Raw genomic sequence first — 17,426 nt, 5'->3', positions numbered from 1 at the left:
CTAGAACTAAGACACAGTGACTTATATGCAGTGTATTTGGTGGTGAATGGTTCTTTGACGGTTCCTTCCTGTTCTCAGCTCTTTCATGAGGAGCTTGCCCTGCAGTGGGTGGTCAGCAGTGGCAGTGTGAGGGAGGGAGCCCTGCAACAGGCCTGGTTCTTCTTTGAGCTCATGGTAAGAACTACCACACCAATACTTTTCCATGCTTCCTCCTTTATGATCAAAAGTGTAGCATCTGCTGTTGAGGTTGTGAGAAGAACTGTGTGTTCTTGATCCTTTCTCTTTTTAGGTTAAGAGCATCATACACCACTTATACTTTACTGACCGCCTGGAGTCTCCCAGGAAGAACCGCTTCCCTGAGCGCTTCATGGATGACATCACTGCACTGGTTAGCACCATTGCTGGTGACATTGTCTCACGTTTCCAGAAGGTGAGAATTTTTTTATATTTGTTAGTTTTGACCATTTTTATTTTGCTTTACATAATATAATTTATTGTGTTAAAAATATATAGAGAGATATGTCCACAGAAACATGGGCACAAAAATAAACACACACACACACACACACTCACGCACGTTAAAAATATTTAGCATAAGTTTAGTAGTAGTATCAGCGATACCGACCTTCATTCATAAAAATATGCCATTTAAACAAGTATTTAAAATAAAGGCTACTTTTTTAAAAACTATTTTGTTATTTCTACATTAATTTGTAGATTAACTGTGCAATTATTAAAATATAATAACTTATATTAAAAACGTAAGTGTTAACTGCGATTAATCAGAATTAATAATAGAAAATGAATTGTGATTTGATCAAGTTAATTTTTTTAATCGATTGACAGCACTAAAATATATAGATATATACTGTGGCCAGTTAAAGATTTTGAAGTGGTGAGTTTGCTGTTTCATGTTTGTCTTTTCTTTACTGTCTTTTCAGGATCTTGAGTTGGTGGAAAGGCTCAACACCAGCTTGGCCTTCTTCCTCAATGACCTCCTGTCAGTCATGGATAGAGGCTTTGTCTTCACTCTCGTCAAAACCTACTGGAAACAGGTACCTTGAAAATTGAGTTCCAAACAACATGCTATGCTTTTTACACATTGCCTTTTCTGATGATCTTCTATTCCTCCTATTCCCAGGTGTCCACCAAGCTCTATGCACTACAGAACCCCACTCTAGAGTCTCTGAGACTGGATTTCCTGAGGATAGTCTGTAGCCATGAACACTACGTCACTCTAAACCTGCCATTCAGTCTCCTTACACCCCCAGCATCCCCTTCTCCTTCAGTCTCCTCCGCCACATCTCAGGTATAAACTCAAACTGAGAAAGGTTAAACTGTAATCAATTCTAAATGACAACAAAATTGGATTATATAGACTTTCTTACCATTTTTTTTCCCCCTCTTTCTCATTGTCTCCCACCAGAGTTCTGGTTTCTCTACCCATGTGCAGGACCAAAAGATAGCCAACATGTTTGAGCTGTCTGTGCCCTTCAGAGAGCAGCATTACCTCGCCGGGCTCGTTCTGACAGAGCTGGCTGTGATTCTAGACCCTGAGGCTGATGGCTCAGTACCCTGGTGTGTGCCCTATTTTCATTCTTTTATCGATTTTTGTCTTTGAATTATTGAATTTTAAAGTGTTTTAATTGAAAACAATTATGTATTGTATGTATTTTAATAGTTTATTATTATATAATTCATTTTAATACAATTTAATTTAAATTGTAGGGTTTTTTTCAATCTGGTTTTACCAAATGTTTAATTTGACACTCTCTGCTCTTGATGTAGGATGTTTGGTCTCCATAAGAAGGTCATCAGCGTTGTTCATAATCTGCTGTCCAGTCATGACTCTGACCCACGTTATGCTGACCCTGAGGTCAAAGCCAGAGTCGCCCTGCTCTACCTACCACTCATAGGCATTGTCATGGAAACCCTCCCTCAGCTCCATGATTTCACTGGTATGTGTATATATATACAGTGCCTAGAATAAGTGAACACACCCATGCTAAAGTTGACTAAAAAGAGGGGGGTCCTGACTTATGCACCCTGTATTTTAAAGAAGAACATGTATTTATTTACGATACATTATTCATTCACAAAGAAAATTGGTGTCCTTAAAGGTTGGATCTTTCCTCATTTTTTAAAATTAAGGCATTAAGATCAATTTCCAAAAGATGATTTTTTTATTCCTCTTTTTAGTCAACTTTAGCATGGGTGTGTTCACGTATGCTATCAACTGTATATTCACCCATGTTGTTGTTGTTGTTTTTTATTTTTTTATTTTAACCTTTCTTTTATCATCACAGAATCCCATAATCAGTGGGGGCGTCCTGTTGGTCCAGGTACCGAGGAGCAGGAAGCTGAGGGTAACAGTATGATCAGCCAAACTGTTGCCATGGCAATTGCAGGAACATCTGTGCCACAGATGTCAAGGCCTAGTAGTTTTCTGCTCAATCCACAGGTATTGTGACCTCACTGTTCTTAAGGGGTTAGTTCACCCAAAAATTCTGTCAGTAATTACTCACCCTCATGTTGTTCCAACCCCGTAAGACTTTCGTTCATCTTCAGAACACAAATTAAGATATTTTGATGAAATCTGAGAGCTGGCTCACTCCTTCATAGGCTGCTAGGTAATTGATATCTGCCAGCCCAGAAAAGACATCGTTAAAATATTCCAAGTGACTACAGTGGCTCAACCTTAAGTTTATCAAGTGACGAGACTACTTTTTGTGCGTAAAAAACAAACAAAAAGAATAACTTTATTCAACCATCTCTTCTCTTCCATGTCATTCTCCTAAGCTGTTGATGTAGTGTAACAGCGCAGCGCTTCTGGATTGAAAGTCAGAATGTAGGCTCACTATTGGCCAACGCTGGGTCATGTGTGTGATGCGTGTGATGCTGGCCAATAGTGAGCCTAAGTTCTGACGCACAACCCAGAAGCGCTGCGCTGTTACACTACGTGAACTCACTCAGAGGCCCACACAGAAGAAAATGAATAGTTGAATAAAGTCGTTATTTTTGTTTTTTTTATATTGTATTCTCGACGCTTGATAAACCTATGCTTTAGCCACTGTAGTCACTTGGACTGTTTTAAACATTGTCTTTACTAAGTTTCAATTACTATGGGGGAGTGAGACAGCTCTCGGATTTAATCAAAAATATCTTAATTTGTGTCGAGAGGATGAACGAAAGTCTTTAGTGGTTAGAACAACATGAGGGTGAGTAATTAGGGACAGAATTTTCCTTTTTGGGTGAACAAATTCTGAATAAAACATTAAAGATTTAATATTCTAAATTTTATATTTTACCAAAAAACTAAAAATGCAAACATGTTAAAATATTGAAATTTCAATCTCTCAGTAAATATTTTAGACTTTAGCGGACAAAATAAGTTTAGAAATCCATGCAGTAGAGGGACAAAAATGGCACCCTGTGCAAGTTTTTGTGAACATCCTTTTTTTCAATCTTAAGCAGCCATAACTTCTATTATAATAATTCTTCTGAATGAAAATAAAAGATTACTTGGTGTTACAGACAATTAGACCAAAGCAAAGCTATACAACATGAAAGCTTCATCATGCAGTGTATGAAAAAGGAGAATACCAGTCCTTTACTAAAATCTATACACCTTGTTCTTCAGGCCACCCGTCAGCATGGCTCGTTCTCGGCTGAGTCCAGTCGAAGTCTGCTCATCTGCCTGCTGTGGGTGCTGAAGAATGCAGATGAGATGGTACTTCAGAAATGGTTCACTGACCTGTCTGTCTCCCAGCTCAACCGTCTGTTGGACCTGCTCTACCTCTGTGTCTCCTGCTTTGAATACAAGGTTTGAATAAACTTCGTATTTGAGGGAGTTTTAACCTTATGTATTAATCAGAAGGTTGCTCCACAGCACTTTTAGGTCTCTTGGTTCCAATATATCTGTTTTCTCATTTATGTCAGTTTACTTTTCCATTCATCTCTAAATAAATACACACAATCTGCTCATCTATATGCCTACACCTGTTGAGTGAAATTAATTAGTTTTTGTGTGTTTCTACCCATCCATCTCATACAAAAAGGCCCATTTTTTATTCATGCAGGGCAAGAAAGCATTTGAACGTATGAACAGTTTAACCTTTAAGAAATCTAAAGACATGAAGGCCAAGTTGGAGGAAGCCATCCTAGGCAGTATTGGAGCCAGACAGGAGATGGTGCGGCGGAGCAGGGGGCAGCTTGGTTAGTTGGGGGGGGGGGGAAAAGGGTCAATATTCTGTTGGAAATATGTTTCAAAACCTAAATGAAGGATTTGAGACGGACCCAATTTGATGCATGTTGCCTTTCCTCTATCCTTTTCTATACAGAGAGAAGTCCATCAGGCAGTGCTTTTGGTAGCCAGGAGAACCTGCGCTGGAGAAAAGACATGACCCACTGGCGTCAGACCAGCGAAAAGATGGACAAGTATGGTTTTATTATTATTAATATTATTAAATAATCTTTTTTATTTTTAAATTTGTTTGTTTCAGAGCCAAAATTAAAGTATGTGAACTTTGACTTCCTTTTCAATTATGTAACTTGGCTCAAACATTGTAATATGGTCATTATATAAGGCCAGTAGTAAGATCAAGAAAGAAAGAAGGAAAATATAATTTCATCTTTTTTATTTATTATTTTTATTTTATTTTATTTTTAATGCATTTATTATTTTTTTAATTGACATATTAATTATCTAAATTGTTGTAATTTATTAATTAGTTGGTTTGCCTTTTTCTTGCATTTTCTGTGTTCTATAGGTTCATATTGAGAACTGCTTTTCCCCCCATCCCATAAAACTATTAATTTTGATCACATTCATAATAGTGTGACCCATATGTTCCCATATTTATTCAGAAACTACTATTAACCCTTTGACCTCAAATAACCCGTTTATTTGACCTTGTTCTTTTATGTACGGTGTGTTTAGGAGCCAGAGATCAGTCAGGTATTGTACAGCTGAAGTGTTCTTTGCTTTCAATGACCCTTGCTTTGCTTCAGACCTGAATTTAAAGCCCCTCCCCCTCTTGCTTTTGTCCTGCTCTCCTCTACTGGTGCTTAGATTGGTTTGGATGCAGTTGTTACTGACCAAAATCTGATTCTGCCCCCAGACCAATGTGTGTGTGTGTTTATTTAGGGGGGATGGTGTAGGATGCGGCTTGGATGACATGACCAGTGTGTTTCTAACAAGATTGCAACATGGATCTTTAACCAGCCTCTCAGATCCCATATTTAGCTGTGTTACTTAGCCTATGTTTTGCAATTGCAATGTTTGCTGGTGCCACTTGATAGTGATTTGGCAAAGAATTGCAAAGGTTATGTTCTACAGTGAAAGCTTTTGATTACATTCATCATCTAGCACTCAAAATGACGGTGTTTCTATTTGTATGCTACATGGTGAATGTACAGTAGTGTTTCTATATACAGTGTATTAGTAAATACATCTTAATGTAAAGTATTTCGCTGCTATTTTTCATGCATCCGGTTAACATGCACACCCTGAAAGTTTTCTAATGCCTGACCAGGCAGTGTGGGTGCTTCTGAACTTTCCAACCTTTTTCAAACTAATCCCATTCAGTGGTAGTTCATATATAATTCAAATTACCATTGGCCCATTTAAAACGCTACTCTACCTACTGGAGCCGCTGTGAGCAAACTGATTCTCAAAATAAAATAGCATGTAAAATAAACCTGCAGAAAAATAATTATGCATTTTATGGTTTACCTGTGAAGTCTAACTAAAAAAAGGACTATAATTAATTTATACTCAAGTTTAATTTAAGTGCTAATGCAAGTTTTGTTTTTGTAGCATTTACATTTTAGATTTGGCTTGTAAAAAATGTGAAATATCCTGATGAGCAAAGCCTAATCACGGATTGCACGACGATATACATGTACGCAGAGATGCAGTTTCACAATACGGTTTTATACCACATTTTCAAAAACCTTTTAACAACAGTCCACCCTCTCAGCTTCTAACAATAATCAGCCAGTGCCATGGCTCTCTCCTTCCTTAAAGCTTTGGTGCAGGGCTTTGATACAGACAAGTTTGTGTGTGGCCTCTATTGAATGAATCGTGTACCATACAGGTTTAAGGGAACCATACCACACAATGGGAGACGTCTGGAGCCCTTCTTAGTTAGGTTTGTAAGCTCACTAGGATATGCTTGCACATAGAGTAAAAGCAAAGTGTAAAGATTAAGTCTATTTATTTTTATTTTTTTAAAATATTTAAATATTCAATTTCTTCTTTCCTTTCCTCCTTCCCTCCTTCCTTCCTTCCTTCCTTCCCTGCTTTCCTTCCTTCCTCCTTCCCTCCTTCCTCCCTCCCTTCCTTCCTTCCTTCCCTCCTTCCCTCCTTCCTTCCTTCCTTCCTTCCTTCCTTCCTTCCTTCCCTCCTTCCCTCCTTCCTCCCTTCCTTCCTCCTTCCCTCCTTCCCTCCTTCCTCCCTTCCTTCCTTCCTCCTTCCTTCCTTCCTTCCTTCCTTCCTTCCTTCCTTCCCTGCTTTCTCCCTCCCTTCCTCCTTCCTTCCTTCCTTCCTTCCCTCCTTCCTTCCCTGCTTTCTTCCCTTCCTTCCTCCTTCCCTCCCTTCATGTCTTCATTCCTGTTTCTCTACCTTCCTCTCTTTATCTCTCTCTCTCTCTCTCTCTCTCTCTCTCTCTCTCTCTCTCTCTTCCTTCCTTCCTTCATTTCTCTTCCTCCCTCCCATCCACCATCCCTTCCTTCCTGTCTCTCTCCATTCTTTCTTTTCTATCTCTCTCCCTCCCTTTCTTTCTCCCTTCCTTCCTCCTTCATTATACATATTCTAATAATAAATAAAGTCTATGTAAGGGAAAGTTTAGGTTATTATTGTACAGATTGTACAACACAGACTAGGACAAAAACTTACTCAAGTACAAATGTACAATTGTATCAACATATTTGGTCTGTATGCAGAGGACACCCTTCCTCTGTATGCACTCACTTGAATGATTGTGTGGAGATTGCGGTGGCATTCAAGGATACACTCCATGTTGTACCTGTCATATTGCACCATTCTAACCATTCGTTACCTCATTGTTTGTCAGGACCAGGGCTGAGCTGGAGCATGAAGCAATTATTGATGGCAACCTGGCAACTGAAGCTAATCTCATCATATTGGATACGCTAGAAATAATAGTTCAGGTAATGATCTCAACTACTATCAATAACTGTCAATATTTTAAAAGAAGACTTTTATTGTAACTATTATGGTCTCTCTATGTGCCATGTAGACCGTGTCAGTGACAGAGTCCAAAGAAAGCATTCTGGGAGGGGTTCTGAAGGTCCTGCTCCACAGCATGGCATGCAATCAAAGTGCCCTATATTTGCAACACTGCTTTGCTACACAGAGAGCTCTCGTGTCAAAGGTGAGTAAATGCTGATCAGGTCAAAGACCAGATTTTTTTTTGTTGACCAGTTTAGCTCCTGCTAATCTATGCAGTTTTGTTTGACGAATACTCTTTACCTTCAATGTTGTACCTTTTATTATGAAGTGTGACCTCGTGTGAAGTGTTAATGTGTGTGTTTAGTTTCCAGAGCTGCTGTTTGAGGAGGAGACAGAGCAGTGTGCTGACCTGTGCCTGCGTCTCCTGAGGAATTGTAGCAGTAGCATTGGCACCATCAGAGCCCATGCCAGCGCCTCCCTATATCTCCTCATGAGACAGAACTTTGAGATTGGAAATGTGAGAAACAAACTACATCATAATCCCCCATAAATATTAGTACGCTGTGTGTTTACAATTCTGTGCAGCACCACACTGTACATATAGCACATGTACATATAACCTGTATTAGTATAAAAATGCCATATCTTTACTGCTGTTTATATCTCTACTGAGTTGTTTATAGAATTTTTTATTTTTTTATACACTACCATTCAAAATGTGTTATTTGTATACTAAATAATTAAATAGACATGTATAAACTGATGCATTTGTTACTTTTTTTAAAGTCTCTATTTATTCTCTTTAATGACAATATGTGAGGGGCTTTATCTTGTTTGTTCTTTCTCTCTCCTTCAGAACTTTGCACGAGTGAAAATGCAGGTGACCATGTCTCTTTCATCTCTCGTGGGTACATCCCAGAACTTCAATGAGGAGTTTCTACGGCGTTCTCTCAAGACCATCCTCACGTATGCAGAGGAGGACCTAGAGCTCAGAGAAACCACCTTCCCTGACCAGGTGAAGCTCACAAATCTGTTTCCATAATGTACTTACTAGTTCTTGACACAAAGCACTGATTTTTGCTTTGGTTGCAGGTTCAAGATCTGGTGTTTAACCTTCACATGATTCTATCGGACACAGTAAAAATGAAGGAACATCAAGAAGATCCAGAGATGCTTATTGATCTCATGTACAGGTACTATACACTAATATATTAGCTACATTAGTATCTAACTTGAAGTTAATCTAGCATGAAAAATATAATATATGAAATGTATATATTAATAACTACAAACTAACTATTACTGTCAGAACTGATTGCATTTTTTTAAAATTATTAATAAACTATACATTACTTAAAGAAAATAATATATTTATGGACACATTAAATTAATCAAAAGTGACAGAAAAGACATCTATATTGTTACAAAAGATTTCTGTTTCAAATAAATGCTGTCCTTTTTCTACAAAAACATTAACATCGAAGCACCAAATCAGCATAGTAGAATGATTTCGGAAGGATCATGTGACACTGAAGACTTGAGTAAAGGCCACTGAAAATTTAACTTTGCACCACAAGAGCAAATTCTATTTTAAATATTCAATAGAAAACAGTTATTTCATATTGTAAAATATTTCACAATATTAATTCTTTTGTGTTTTTTTTTAAATCATAAATAAATACAGACTTGGTAAGCATAATAGACTTCTTTCAAGAATAAAAAAAAAACCTTTGAATGTTTGTGTATAGGAAAAAACATTCTTGTAATTTTCTTTAAGTCATGCAGTTTTCATGATATAGCTTCCATTGCAGAAACATGCAAAACAAAAAATAAATCACAGTTTACTCCAGTATTTATCTAGACAAATGTTTCCTTTCTGTTATGTAGGATTGCTAAGGGCTACCAGACATCCCCAGACCTACGACTGACTTGGCTGCAAAATATGGCAGGGAAGCACTCCGAGAGGAATAACCATGCAGAGGCAGCCCAATGCTTAGTACACAGCGCCGCCCTGGTGGCAGAGTACCTCAGCATGCTGGAGGACCGCAAGTACCTGCCTGTGGGCTGTGTCACATTTCAGGTTCCTGCTGCACCCTGTGACAAAGATAAAATGTATCAGTCATTTACTTTTTGATTGTAAAATATTAATGAGGTTTTCTCACACCACAGAACATTTCTTCTAATGTGTTGGAAGAATCTGCTGTGTCAGATGATGTGGTGTCCCCTGATGAGGAGGGTATCTGCTCTGGGAAGTACTTCACTGAGGCAGGCTTAGTTGGGTTGCTGGAACAAGCTGCAGCCTCCTTTTCTATGGTGAGATATTTACTATGTTGTTGAAAATACCTCTTATCAGGATTTTGGCTACATTTCTATTTGTTTCATTGATTCATTCATATGTATAATAATATTTAACTTGTTAAATAAAAAAAGTGTTTAGTATCATATTTACATTTTGGTATATAATAATAATTTATTTTAATGCATTGTTTTTTTAAATAAATGTTCAGATTTTTACTAATAGTTTATAATTTTTGGTGTATTAACTTACTATGTACTAATATTTAAATTAATATTTCGACCATACCACAAAACCCATCCTAACCTTACTCGTATATCTCATGCCTAAAGACTATTTTTTTCCCAAATACTTTGAGTGTATATATTGTGCAAATTAAAAAAATATATTAATTTCAGCAATCTAATATGCAATCATTTAACTGTATCACATCATATTGTTTTATATCGGGCATCAGCCAATTTTATAATTTATTTGTCTCCAGGCTGGTATGTACGAAGCAGTGAACGAAGTCTACAAAGTGCTCATTCCTATTCACGAGGCCAACAGGGATGCCAAGAAGCTAGCCACTATTCATGGTAAACTTCAGGAAGCCTTTGGCAAAATTGTACATCAGGTAAATGCTTTAAAAAGGGAGTTTTCATTGTTTTGGATCCTAAAATAAAGACTCTGTTAGCCTCTTGATGTGTGCTGTGAAGCAGTATAAAGGGGATTTCGCACCAGAGGAACCTTTTCATAGTTCATAGAACTATTGGCGGAAGTACCCGTTTTTTGGCGTGTTCGCACCAACATAAACTAGGAACGATTTTAGTTCTAGGAACTCCTTTTGGAGGAACTAATTTAGCTTCTACTTCAGAGTAGGGTCTAAACCAGCACAATAGGAACTATCAGTGACGTTAGTATACGCTGATCTGCCGAACGCACGCGAAACACCAGCACCCGCCAAAAAGCTGTGAAAACACACATATTATAGCTTATATATTGACTCCAGAAACTAACTCTACGAACATGGAAAAATAATGCTAGATGGGCCTCTTGACCTTTACGCTAAGTAGAAAATCCAACGCAACTTTGAGGGGACCAAGAGAAACATTATTATGTATTACTGCTCAGCTAGCGACACTGTGCATCAACTTTTTCATATACTGTCTACTTTCTTTGTATAACAGTTCTATCTAATAACGTATTTGACAGATCGTAAATTAATGAACAAGAAGAATGTGAGCACTATGTGCTCAGGCTCTAGCTGGCGTTCTCATAAAGGTCACAACAACAAGCATGTCTTACTTCACTTCAGAGTTCCTACTGGCGGTGCGAAGGCAACCAGGAAAATGTTCCTAGAGGAACCATTAGTTCTCGGGGAACCACCTTTGTGGCTACTTCCAAGAATTACCCGGTGCGAAAGCCCTTTATGACAACAGGACTTTGTATTTTTGGCCTAGTAGTACAAAGCATATGCCAGATGTCTAACTTGGCAATATTTTGCTTGTGTATACACACGTGATTTATGTGTGACATGTGAAAGAGACTTTTTATTATCAAGACTGCATGTCTGTCTATCTCTTCTACAACAGAGTGACAGTGAGCATGTGGACTCTTTTCAGTGAGTTTTCCTGTGCATTATGAGTAGAATTCACACTAAGAATGAGAACTATAACGATAACTATATTAGGGTCCACACCAACGGGATAATGCTCTGTTTATTATAATCGCGGACTGCAGTTATGTCATCTTCCGGTTTAATTGTTCAAGCTCCCTAAGTCAAATGGACTCTGACTAGCTAATGTTTTATTATTCATCAGCTGTAAAAATGCTCTGAAAGTGATTCCAACGCAATTGTTCCTGTGATGTTATAGTTGTGGTGTGGACTCTGCTATTCTCTTAGAATCTGAACGCTTGTTAAAACGTCATAGTTATAGTTATCATCGTTGGTGTGAATGGGCCTTGCTCATACTGTACATAGGGTTAATGATTTGAACAACTACTATCTGTGCTAGTGATATAAATGATACCTCAAATTGTGCGGCTGGTTGATGAGAAGTGTGTTATAAACTTTTGTGAGCAGTCATCACTTGAAGTTTACACAAAAAAATCCCAAAGACATAGATTGAAAGAGGTGACCAGAATATCATAAAGGCATGGGGTGACCCTTTTGACCTGGCAACCACAGAATAACCTAGAAACTCCATAGAAACATGCTAAAAAACACTACATGCACCTTAGCGTCTGTATAGAAAATCCCTGGGAACCACCCAAAACACTGTAAAAAATATAGTTTTTATATTATTCCATATGGTATATATGGATGAATAGTCACGCATGTCGGATACAGTCTAACAAATATGATAATGTTCAAAAGTTTGGGATCTTTAAATGGATAAAAAAAAAAAAAAAAACTTAATGAATCCTTGCTGAATAAAGGTATTAATTGTTTTTTTAAAAATCCTACTGCGTCCAAACTTTTGAACAGTACTGTATGATTTTTCAGAAACGATTATTTCCCACAATGCTTTGTAGCGAGTCTGGGCTTTTAAAGGGGGTGATTGTGACCTGTGTATGTTGATTTGTGCTGTATTCTCTCTGTTATACAGAGCACAGGCTGGGAGGTAGGTGCTAAACTTCATGGTTAATGCTTGGCCCATACGTGCAAGCTGTGGGCGTTTATCATGACTCTCTATGCTTTGAATTTGACCCATTAACATTTTTATGGACGTTTTCATTTCTTCGTCCATCCCTCCATCTCTCTTTCCATGGGGCTGCTGTCAGTGGTGTGTGGGCAGCAGCATCCCTCTTCTCATCCTCCTCTCTCTCCCCTCTCTTTTTTTAAGGAAAAAGCGATGTTAACATTGTCAAATTTGACAGGCCATGCATGGGAGCCACTGTGAACACTAATAACAGATTTATTCACGAATGCCTCATTTCACTTCCTCATCCGTCTCTCATCAGCACTGCCATCTATGTCTTATGTCTCTCAAAATAACAGGGTTCGATTTATGCGAGACGTGTAGATAACCTTGAAGGAATCGGTTTGCCCAGAAATGAAAATTCTGTCATAATTTTCTCATCCTCATGTCATTCCGAACCTGTATGACTTTATTTGTTCCCTGAAACATAAAAGGAGATATTCTGAATAATATACTGGTTTCTTCATGCAACTGGAGTTGGAGCTATCAGACATTAAATAGGACATAAAAGAACCATGAAAGTGGACAATATGCTCTATATTCCAAGTTTTCTGAATTTATAAAATGGCTTTGTGAGACAAACAGACCATGAGAGCCTCGAAAGCTTAAAAATGCTACCTTCGGGGGATGTATTCGAAGCTAGGAAAGCATCAATGCACCACGGCATTTCCGATTCCAATGTTAGCTTAATTTCCTGTCTCCTGAGATACCTTCATCAGATTGAATTTTGAAGGCTGCATAGATGTATCCTTCACTGCCTTTTGACCGCAATCCTGTTGGTTCCATTCTGTGACCGTTCAGCAAAAAAAATAAAGACGCCGTCTAAAAGTTTCATTCGGTGGTCAGTTTGTTTGTAAATGTATGTTTTTGACTGACATTTTCCACTTTTGATGCCATTTCTAGTGAGAAATTGCTATTTTAGTAATTAAATATTTGCTTATCACCAAAGCTTGCTTTTATTTTGCTGTAGATCATTAAACTGTTACCGCGCCTCAGAATCCTGTCCCAAATCAGTTTCATGAGGTATGTTTGTGCGCCAATGCTGCCTGCAAAGTCATTGCCTGACAGGGCGGTGAGGCAACAAGTCAGCTACCTAAGCTTTCAGACGTAACTCAAGTTCACGACCGCATCATCGAGTCAATGAGTTTAACTGGAACTTAATGAGTCAGAATCTTTAAGAAGTCATGTACATTATGTGAACTGGATCAACTGATTCCTCGCAAAAAATCACATCACACATTGTTTGTTTGTTTTGCTTTTGGATTGTTTGTGTGACTTCAGAAGACTTGGAATAGAATCACTTTTATGACAATTTGATAGTGTTTTTTCCCCCTAATTTGGAGTTTGACAGCAGCATTAACAGACATTTATCTTCATTATAGTGTGCAACAATCAGGTTCCAGAAGTACAATCCCATTAATTTTCTCCATAGGAAAATATATTTGTTAAGGATAACCTATACAACTTTAAAGACAAACCTACTTTGAACTCTGAGGTTGCAAATGGATGGCATATGCTTTTGTTGAAGTCATCAGTTCACATTATTTTGACTTATTTTAAGAACTAATTGTGTTTAACGGATGGATTCCTGTAATGCAATTTAACTTGTTGCTGGTTGGTTTAGTTCAGGGCTTCTAATGCTTTAACAGACTTTTTTTTTTTTTAAATCCCTATGAGAAAATTATTAGGAAAATACTTCCGGAAAGCATGGTTGCTGAAAAAGTGGGCGGGCACTGTTGTGCTTTAAATGGAAAATAGCAACCAGCATTGTCTTCAACAAATCATCTTTAGTGTTCCACGGAAGAAAGAACGTCATACAGGTTTGGAATGACATGAGGGTGGGTTAACAGTGACATGATTATCAACTTTAACAAATGAAGAATAGCATGAATTAGGGACAGAAGCTTCTTAGAAAATATCATTTTTGATATCTTGTTAAATTATGCGGTTTTCTTCTAGAGGGACATGTCCTGATGATCATCAGTTTAAAACATCTATATTCATGTGCTGAAAGTGACATCCAAGTGACCTTCTCTTTACATGAGCTTTTGTTTCATTGCAAACTAAATCGACCCCTGAGTTCTCATTTACACCAATATGTTTGTATACTAGTATTAATCTCATATTATTATTCGCATGGCAGCGAGTCAACAACACCTTTATATTTGCAGCATTACACCAGGAATGCACTGTCTCCTAATTGCCTATTTAATGAAGACTCTTTAGTGCACTTTTCACTGCCTGCTTCTTCCTCATTGCATGTTTAATGTTGGGTTTTTGTCTTTGTGTGTGTGTGTGTCTTTGTAAAGTATTGATTTATGGAGTTTGGTAGTATTGCTGTTTGTTTTGTGTGTACGTGTTTTGTTTAGCTTTCAAAGAGTTTCTTGGTTTCCTGATTAAAATATGTTCTGTTCTCTCCTTTTTTATTTCCCTGGTTGCTGACCCCTCCTCTTCCCACTTTAATTATTGTGTCTTGTGGTAAGTTCATAGTTTGAGGGTTTATTTCTGTAGCTTTTATGACACTCACAATGAACCAGAGATGGGCTGAACCATCTCAGACACCTGGTAACCAGGCCCACACAGAATCTGCACCCCAAAACTTTCGATTTCTACAGAATTGGAACATCCATCATCCACACAGTTTTATTACATGTTTGTTTATACATTGTTTTGGCTAATTTTAAAATGCTTACTATAGCTCTCTTTAACTAATGTTTCCATCTAGGCTTACTGATAACTTATGATTTAATGTGATTATAACCATTTTGAACACCTTGTTATAATCGGAACCAAAGAATGTAGTTATGGTAGTATTTTTATTGTGTTACTTCTTCAGCAACTTATAATATATGGGATATATTACACAAATGAACATTGGAATGTCATGTCTTGCTAGACACTGACCAAAGTCTATTCAGGCTTTTTGTTCTATTGTTTTATTAGCACAATCTGAGCATTGGCTGTATGTTTGGTCTGCTATGGTTCAGCGCTTATCTGCACCGTATTGATACTTCACTTCCTGTGTGTAGAGCACTCAGACATGCTCCTGGCTTTGTACAAAAACAACCACCTTTCTTTTCTTTTCTTTCTGTCCTATTATGGCCTACCCTGTTACTCAAGTACACTAATTCTGACATTCTATTTCTATCGTCATAACTTTCAGTCTGGCGTTCTGTATTAGGCTACAGCAGCACGTTTACTTTCTCACGAGGAGCTTGCTACAAACCTTAATGTTCTCTTTTGTTCAATTTTTTCTCTTCTTCGGAGTACAGTTGCTTACTTACTGTTTAAGGACATGAGGTTTTCTCTGGCCTTCCTCCTGTTATGTCCACCTTTGCTTATACAGTTTTCAGAGAAAGGTCCCACTTTGTTTTGAACTGTTTCTTGCACCACTATCCACAAGCTTGGCTCAAACTCTTGTGTATTTTAGTTCGATTTTGTGTCTGATATTGATATCTCAGTTTCTTCTCATCTACTACTTCCTAAAAAGATCAAATAAATAATGCATACGTATACATATACTGTTCAAAAGTTTGGGGTTGGCAAGCTTTTTTTATGTTTTTCAAAGAAGTCTCTTATGCTCACCAAGGCTGTGTTTATTTAATTGAAAATACAGTAAAAGTGGTAATATTGTTTCTATTTAAAATAACTGTTTTCCATGTAACATATTTTATTATGTAACTTATTCCTGTAATAGCAAAGCTGAATTTTCCGCATCATTACTCCAGTCTTCAGTGTCACATGTCAGCCTTCAAAAATCATTCTAATATGCTGATTTTGGGCTCAAGAAACATGAAATAGACATATTTTAATAAGATGACATTGTCTTCACTGTCACTTTTGATTAATTGAATGCATCCTTGCTTAATAAAAACATGAATTTCTTTTAAAAAACCTGGCTGACCTCAAACATTTGAATGGTTGTGTAAAATTGAGAAACTATGCAATATTTTTAAAAAAATAAATAATAATAATTACAAAAAGATCTGTCATAAAACACGACCACCTAGTAGTGAAGGTAAAAGGGGATAGAGGCTAACCTTTTACTTCTCTTTCTTTGAGGTTGCAAAATATCCTCAAATATGGTAGATGTTTGTACTATAACGATACTGTATTAGTGTCTGTGTTTTCCTGTATTTCTCCGTTATGATTGCATAATCATTGTTGAATGCAGGTTATTTATGTAAACATGTTTTAGACAATGTTTACATTGGTGTTGTCACTTGATAACTTGCCGCCAAGAGAAAATGTTGTGTTTGCCTTATCGCACTTTAACTTTCTTTGTGAGTAACCGTTTTAGTAAAGCCATGCACATCAACATGAGTATCAACAGACTTTATATTTCCATGTTATCTAGCATTTTGAAATGGTAGCTTCAACTTAAGCAGATTAGTAACTGACACATTTGTTTGTTTCAGGATGGAAAGCGAATGTTTGGCACCTATTTCAGAGTTGGAATTTACGGTTCTAAATTTGGTGACTTGGATGAGCAGGAGTTTGTATACAAAGAGCCAGCCATCACCAAGCTAGCAGAAATCTCACATCGACTTGAGGTACAAAACATTGTTTGTGCGTTTTCTGTTTCACATGTTTTAGTAGATGAGTGATTTGACCGTTATTGTCTTAATTCTCAGAGTTTCTATGGTGAAAGGTTTGGTGAGGATCAAGTGGAAGTCATTAAAGATTCCAATCCAGTCGACAAGTGTAAATTGGACCCAAATAAGGTGTTTTTGTGCTGCGTTATGGTGCAAAATGTCTGTATGGAAATCAAACGATAATACTTTGTACAGAGAATAATATCTCTTTTCTCCATCACAGGCCTTTATTCAGATCACTTATGTTGAACCATATTTCGACACTTATGAAATGAAGGACCGCATCACTTACTTTGATAAGAACTACAACTTGCGGCGCTTCGTATACTGCACGCCATTCACACTCGATGGAAGAGCTCACGGTGACTTGCATGAACAGTTTAAACGAAAGACCATCCTCACTACCTCCCACGCTTTCCCTTACATCAAGACCCGCATCAACATCATACACAAAGAGGAGGTAACTCAAACACGCATGCTTTGTGAAAGCTTCTATAAGGATTCATGCTAGACTGAAATTATATGAAAAGTATGAAAACATTGTTTTGGTTGTGTTTCGGCTCTGCGTGAGTGTGCTGATGAATAAAGTTATCCTACTACTCATAAAACATTCACTACAAGGCATAAGAGATATAAACCAGTTTAGATGGAAAGGA

The 17,426-nt window shown here is 37.4% G+C and overlaps 1 protein-coding gene across 17 annotated transcripts in view; it reads left to right on the top strand.

Moving 5' to 3' along the window:
• Positions 1-17,426, top strand: part of dock7 (dedicator of cytokinesis 7) — a 46,714-nt gene that overhangs the window by 26,229 nt on the left and 3,059 nt on the right. For 5 of the 17 annotated variants that reach the window (XM_077198605.1, XM_077198599.1, XM_077198603.1 and 2 more), the window contains 21 exons: positions 79-174; positions 290-430; positions 942-1,055; positions 1,142-1,309; positions 1,427-1,578; positions 1,789-1,958; positions 2,307-2,461; positions 3,641-3,823; positions 4,080-4,215; positions 4,341-4,437; positions 7,077-7,173; positions 7,263-7,397; positions 7,560-7,712; positions 8,052-8,210; positions 8,288-8,388; positions 9,083-9,275; positions 9,365-9,508; positions 9,976-10,107; positions 16,594-16,728; positions 16,810-16,899; positions 16,994-17,230. In XM_077198605.1, coding sequence (XP_077054720.1) covers positions 79-174; positions 290-430; positions 942-1,055; positions 1,142-1,309; positions 1,427-1,578; positions 1,789-1,958; positions 2,307-2,461; positions 3,641-3,823; positions 4,080-4,215; positions 4,341-4,437; positions 7,077-7,173; positions 7,263-7,397; positions 7,560-7,712; positions 8,052-8,210; positions 8,288-8,388; positions 9,083-9,275; positions 9,365-9,508; positions 9,976-10,107; positions 16,594-16,728; positions 16,810-16,899; positions 16,994-17,230 — 2,988 coding nt within the window. Of the gene's footprint in view, positions 1-78; positions 175-289; positions 431-941; positions 1,056-1,141; positions 1,310-1,426; positions 1,579-1,788; positions 1,959-2,306; positions 2,462-3,640; positions 3,824-4,058; positions 4,216-4,340; positions 4,438-4,939; positions 4,958-6,098; positions 6,153-7,076; positions 7,174-7,262; positions 7,398-7,559; positions 7,713-8,051; positions 8,211-8,287; positions 8,389-9,082; positions 9,276-9,364; positions 9,509-9,975; positions 10,108-12,082; positions 12,098-16,593; positions 16,729-16,809; positions 16,900-16,993; positions 17,231-17,426 lie in introns of all 17 variants that reach the window. The other 12 variants (XM_077198604.1, XM_077198606.1, XM_077198596.1 and 9 more) reach the window with 4 other exon arrangements.

Source organism: Siphateles boraxobius, unplaced genomic scaffold (assembly GCF_051911475.1).
Source record: "Siphateles boraxobius isolate OS27281-9 unplaced genomic scaffold, OSU_SipBor_1 41, whole genome shotgun sequence".
Taxonomy (NCBI): Eukaryota; Metazoa; Chordata; class Actinopteri; order Cypriniformes; family Leuciscidae; genus Siphateles; species Siphateles boraxobius.
This window is presented reverse-complemented; position numbering and strand designations above follow the sequence as displayed.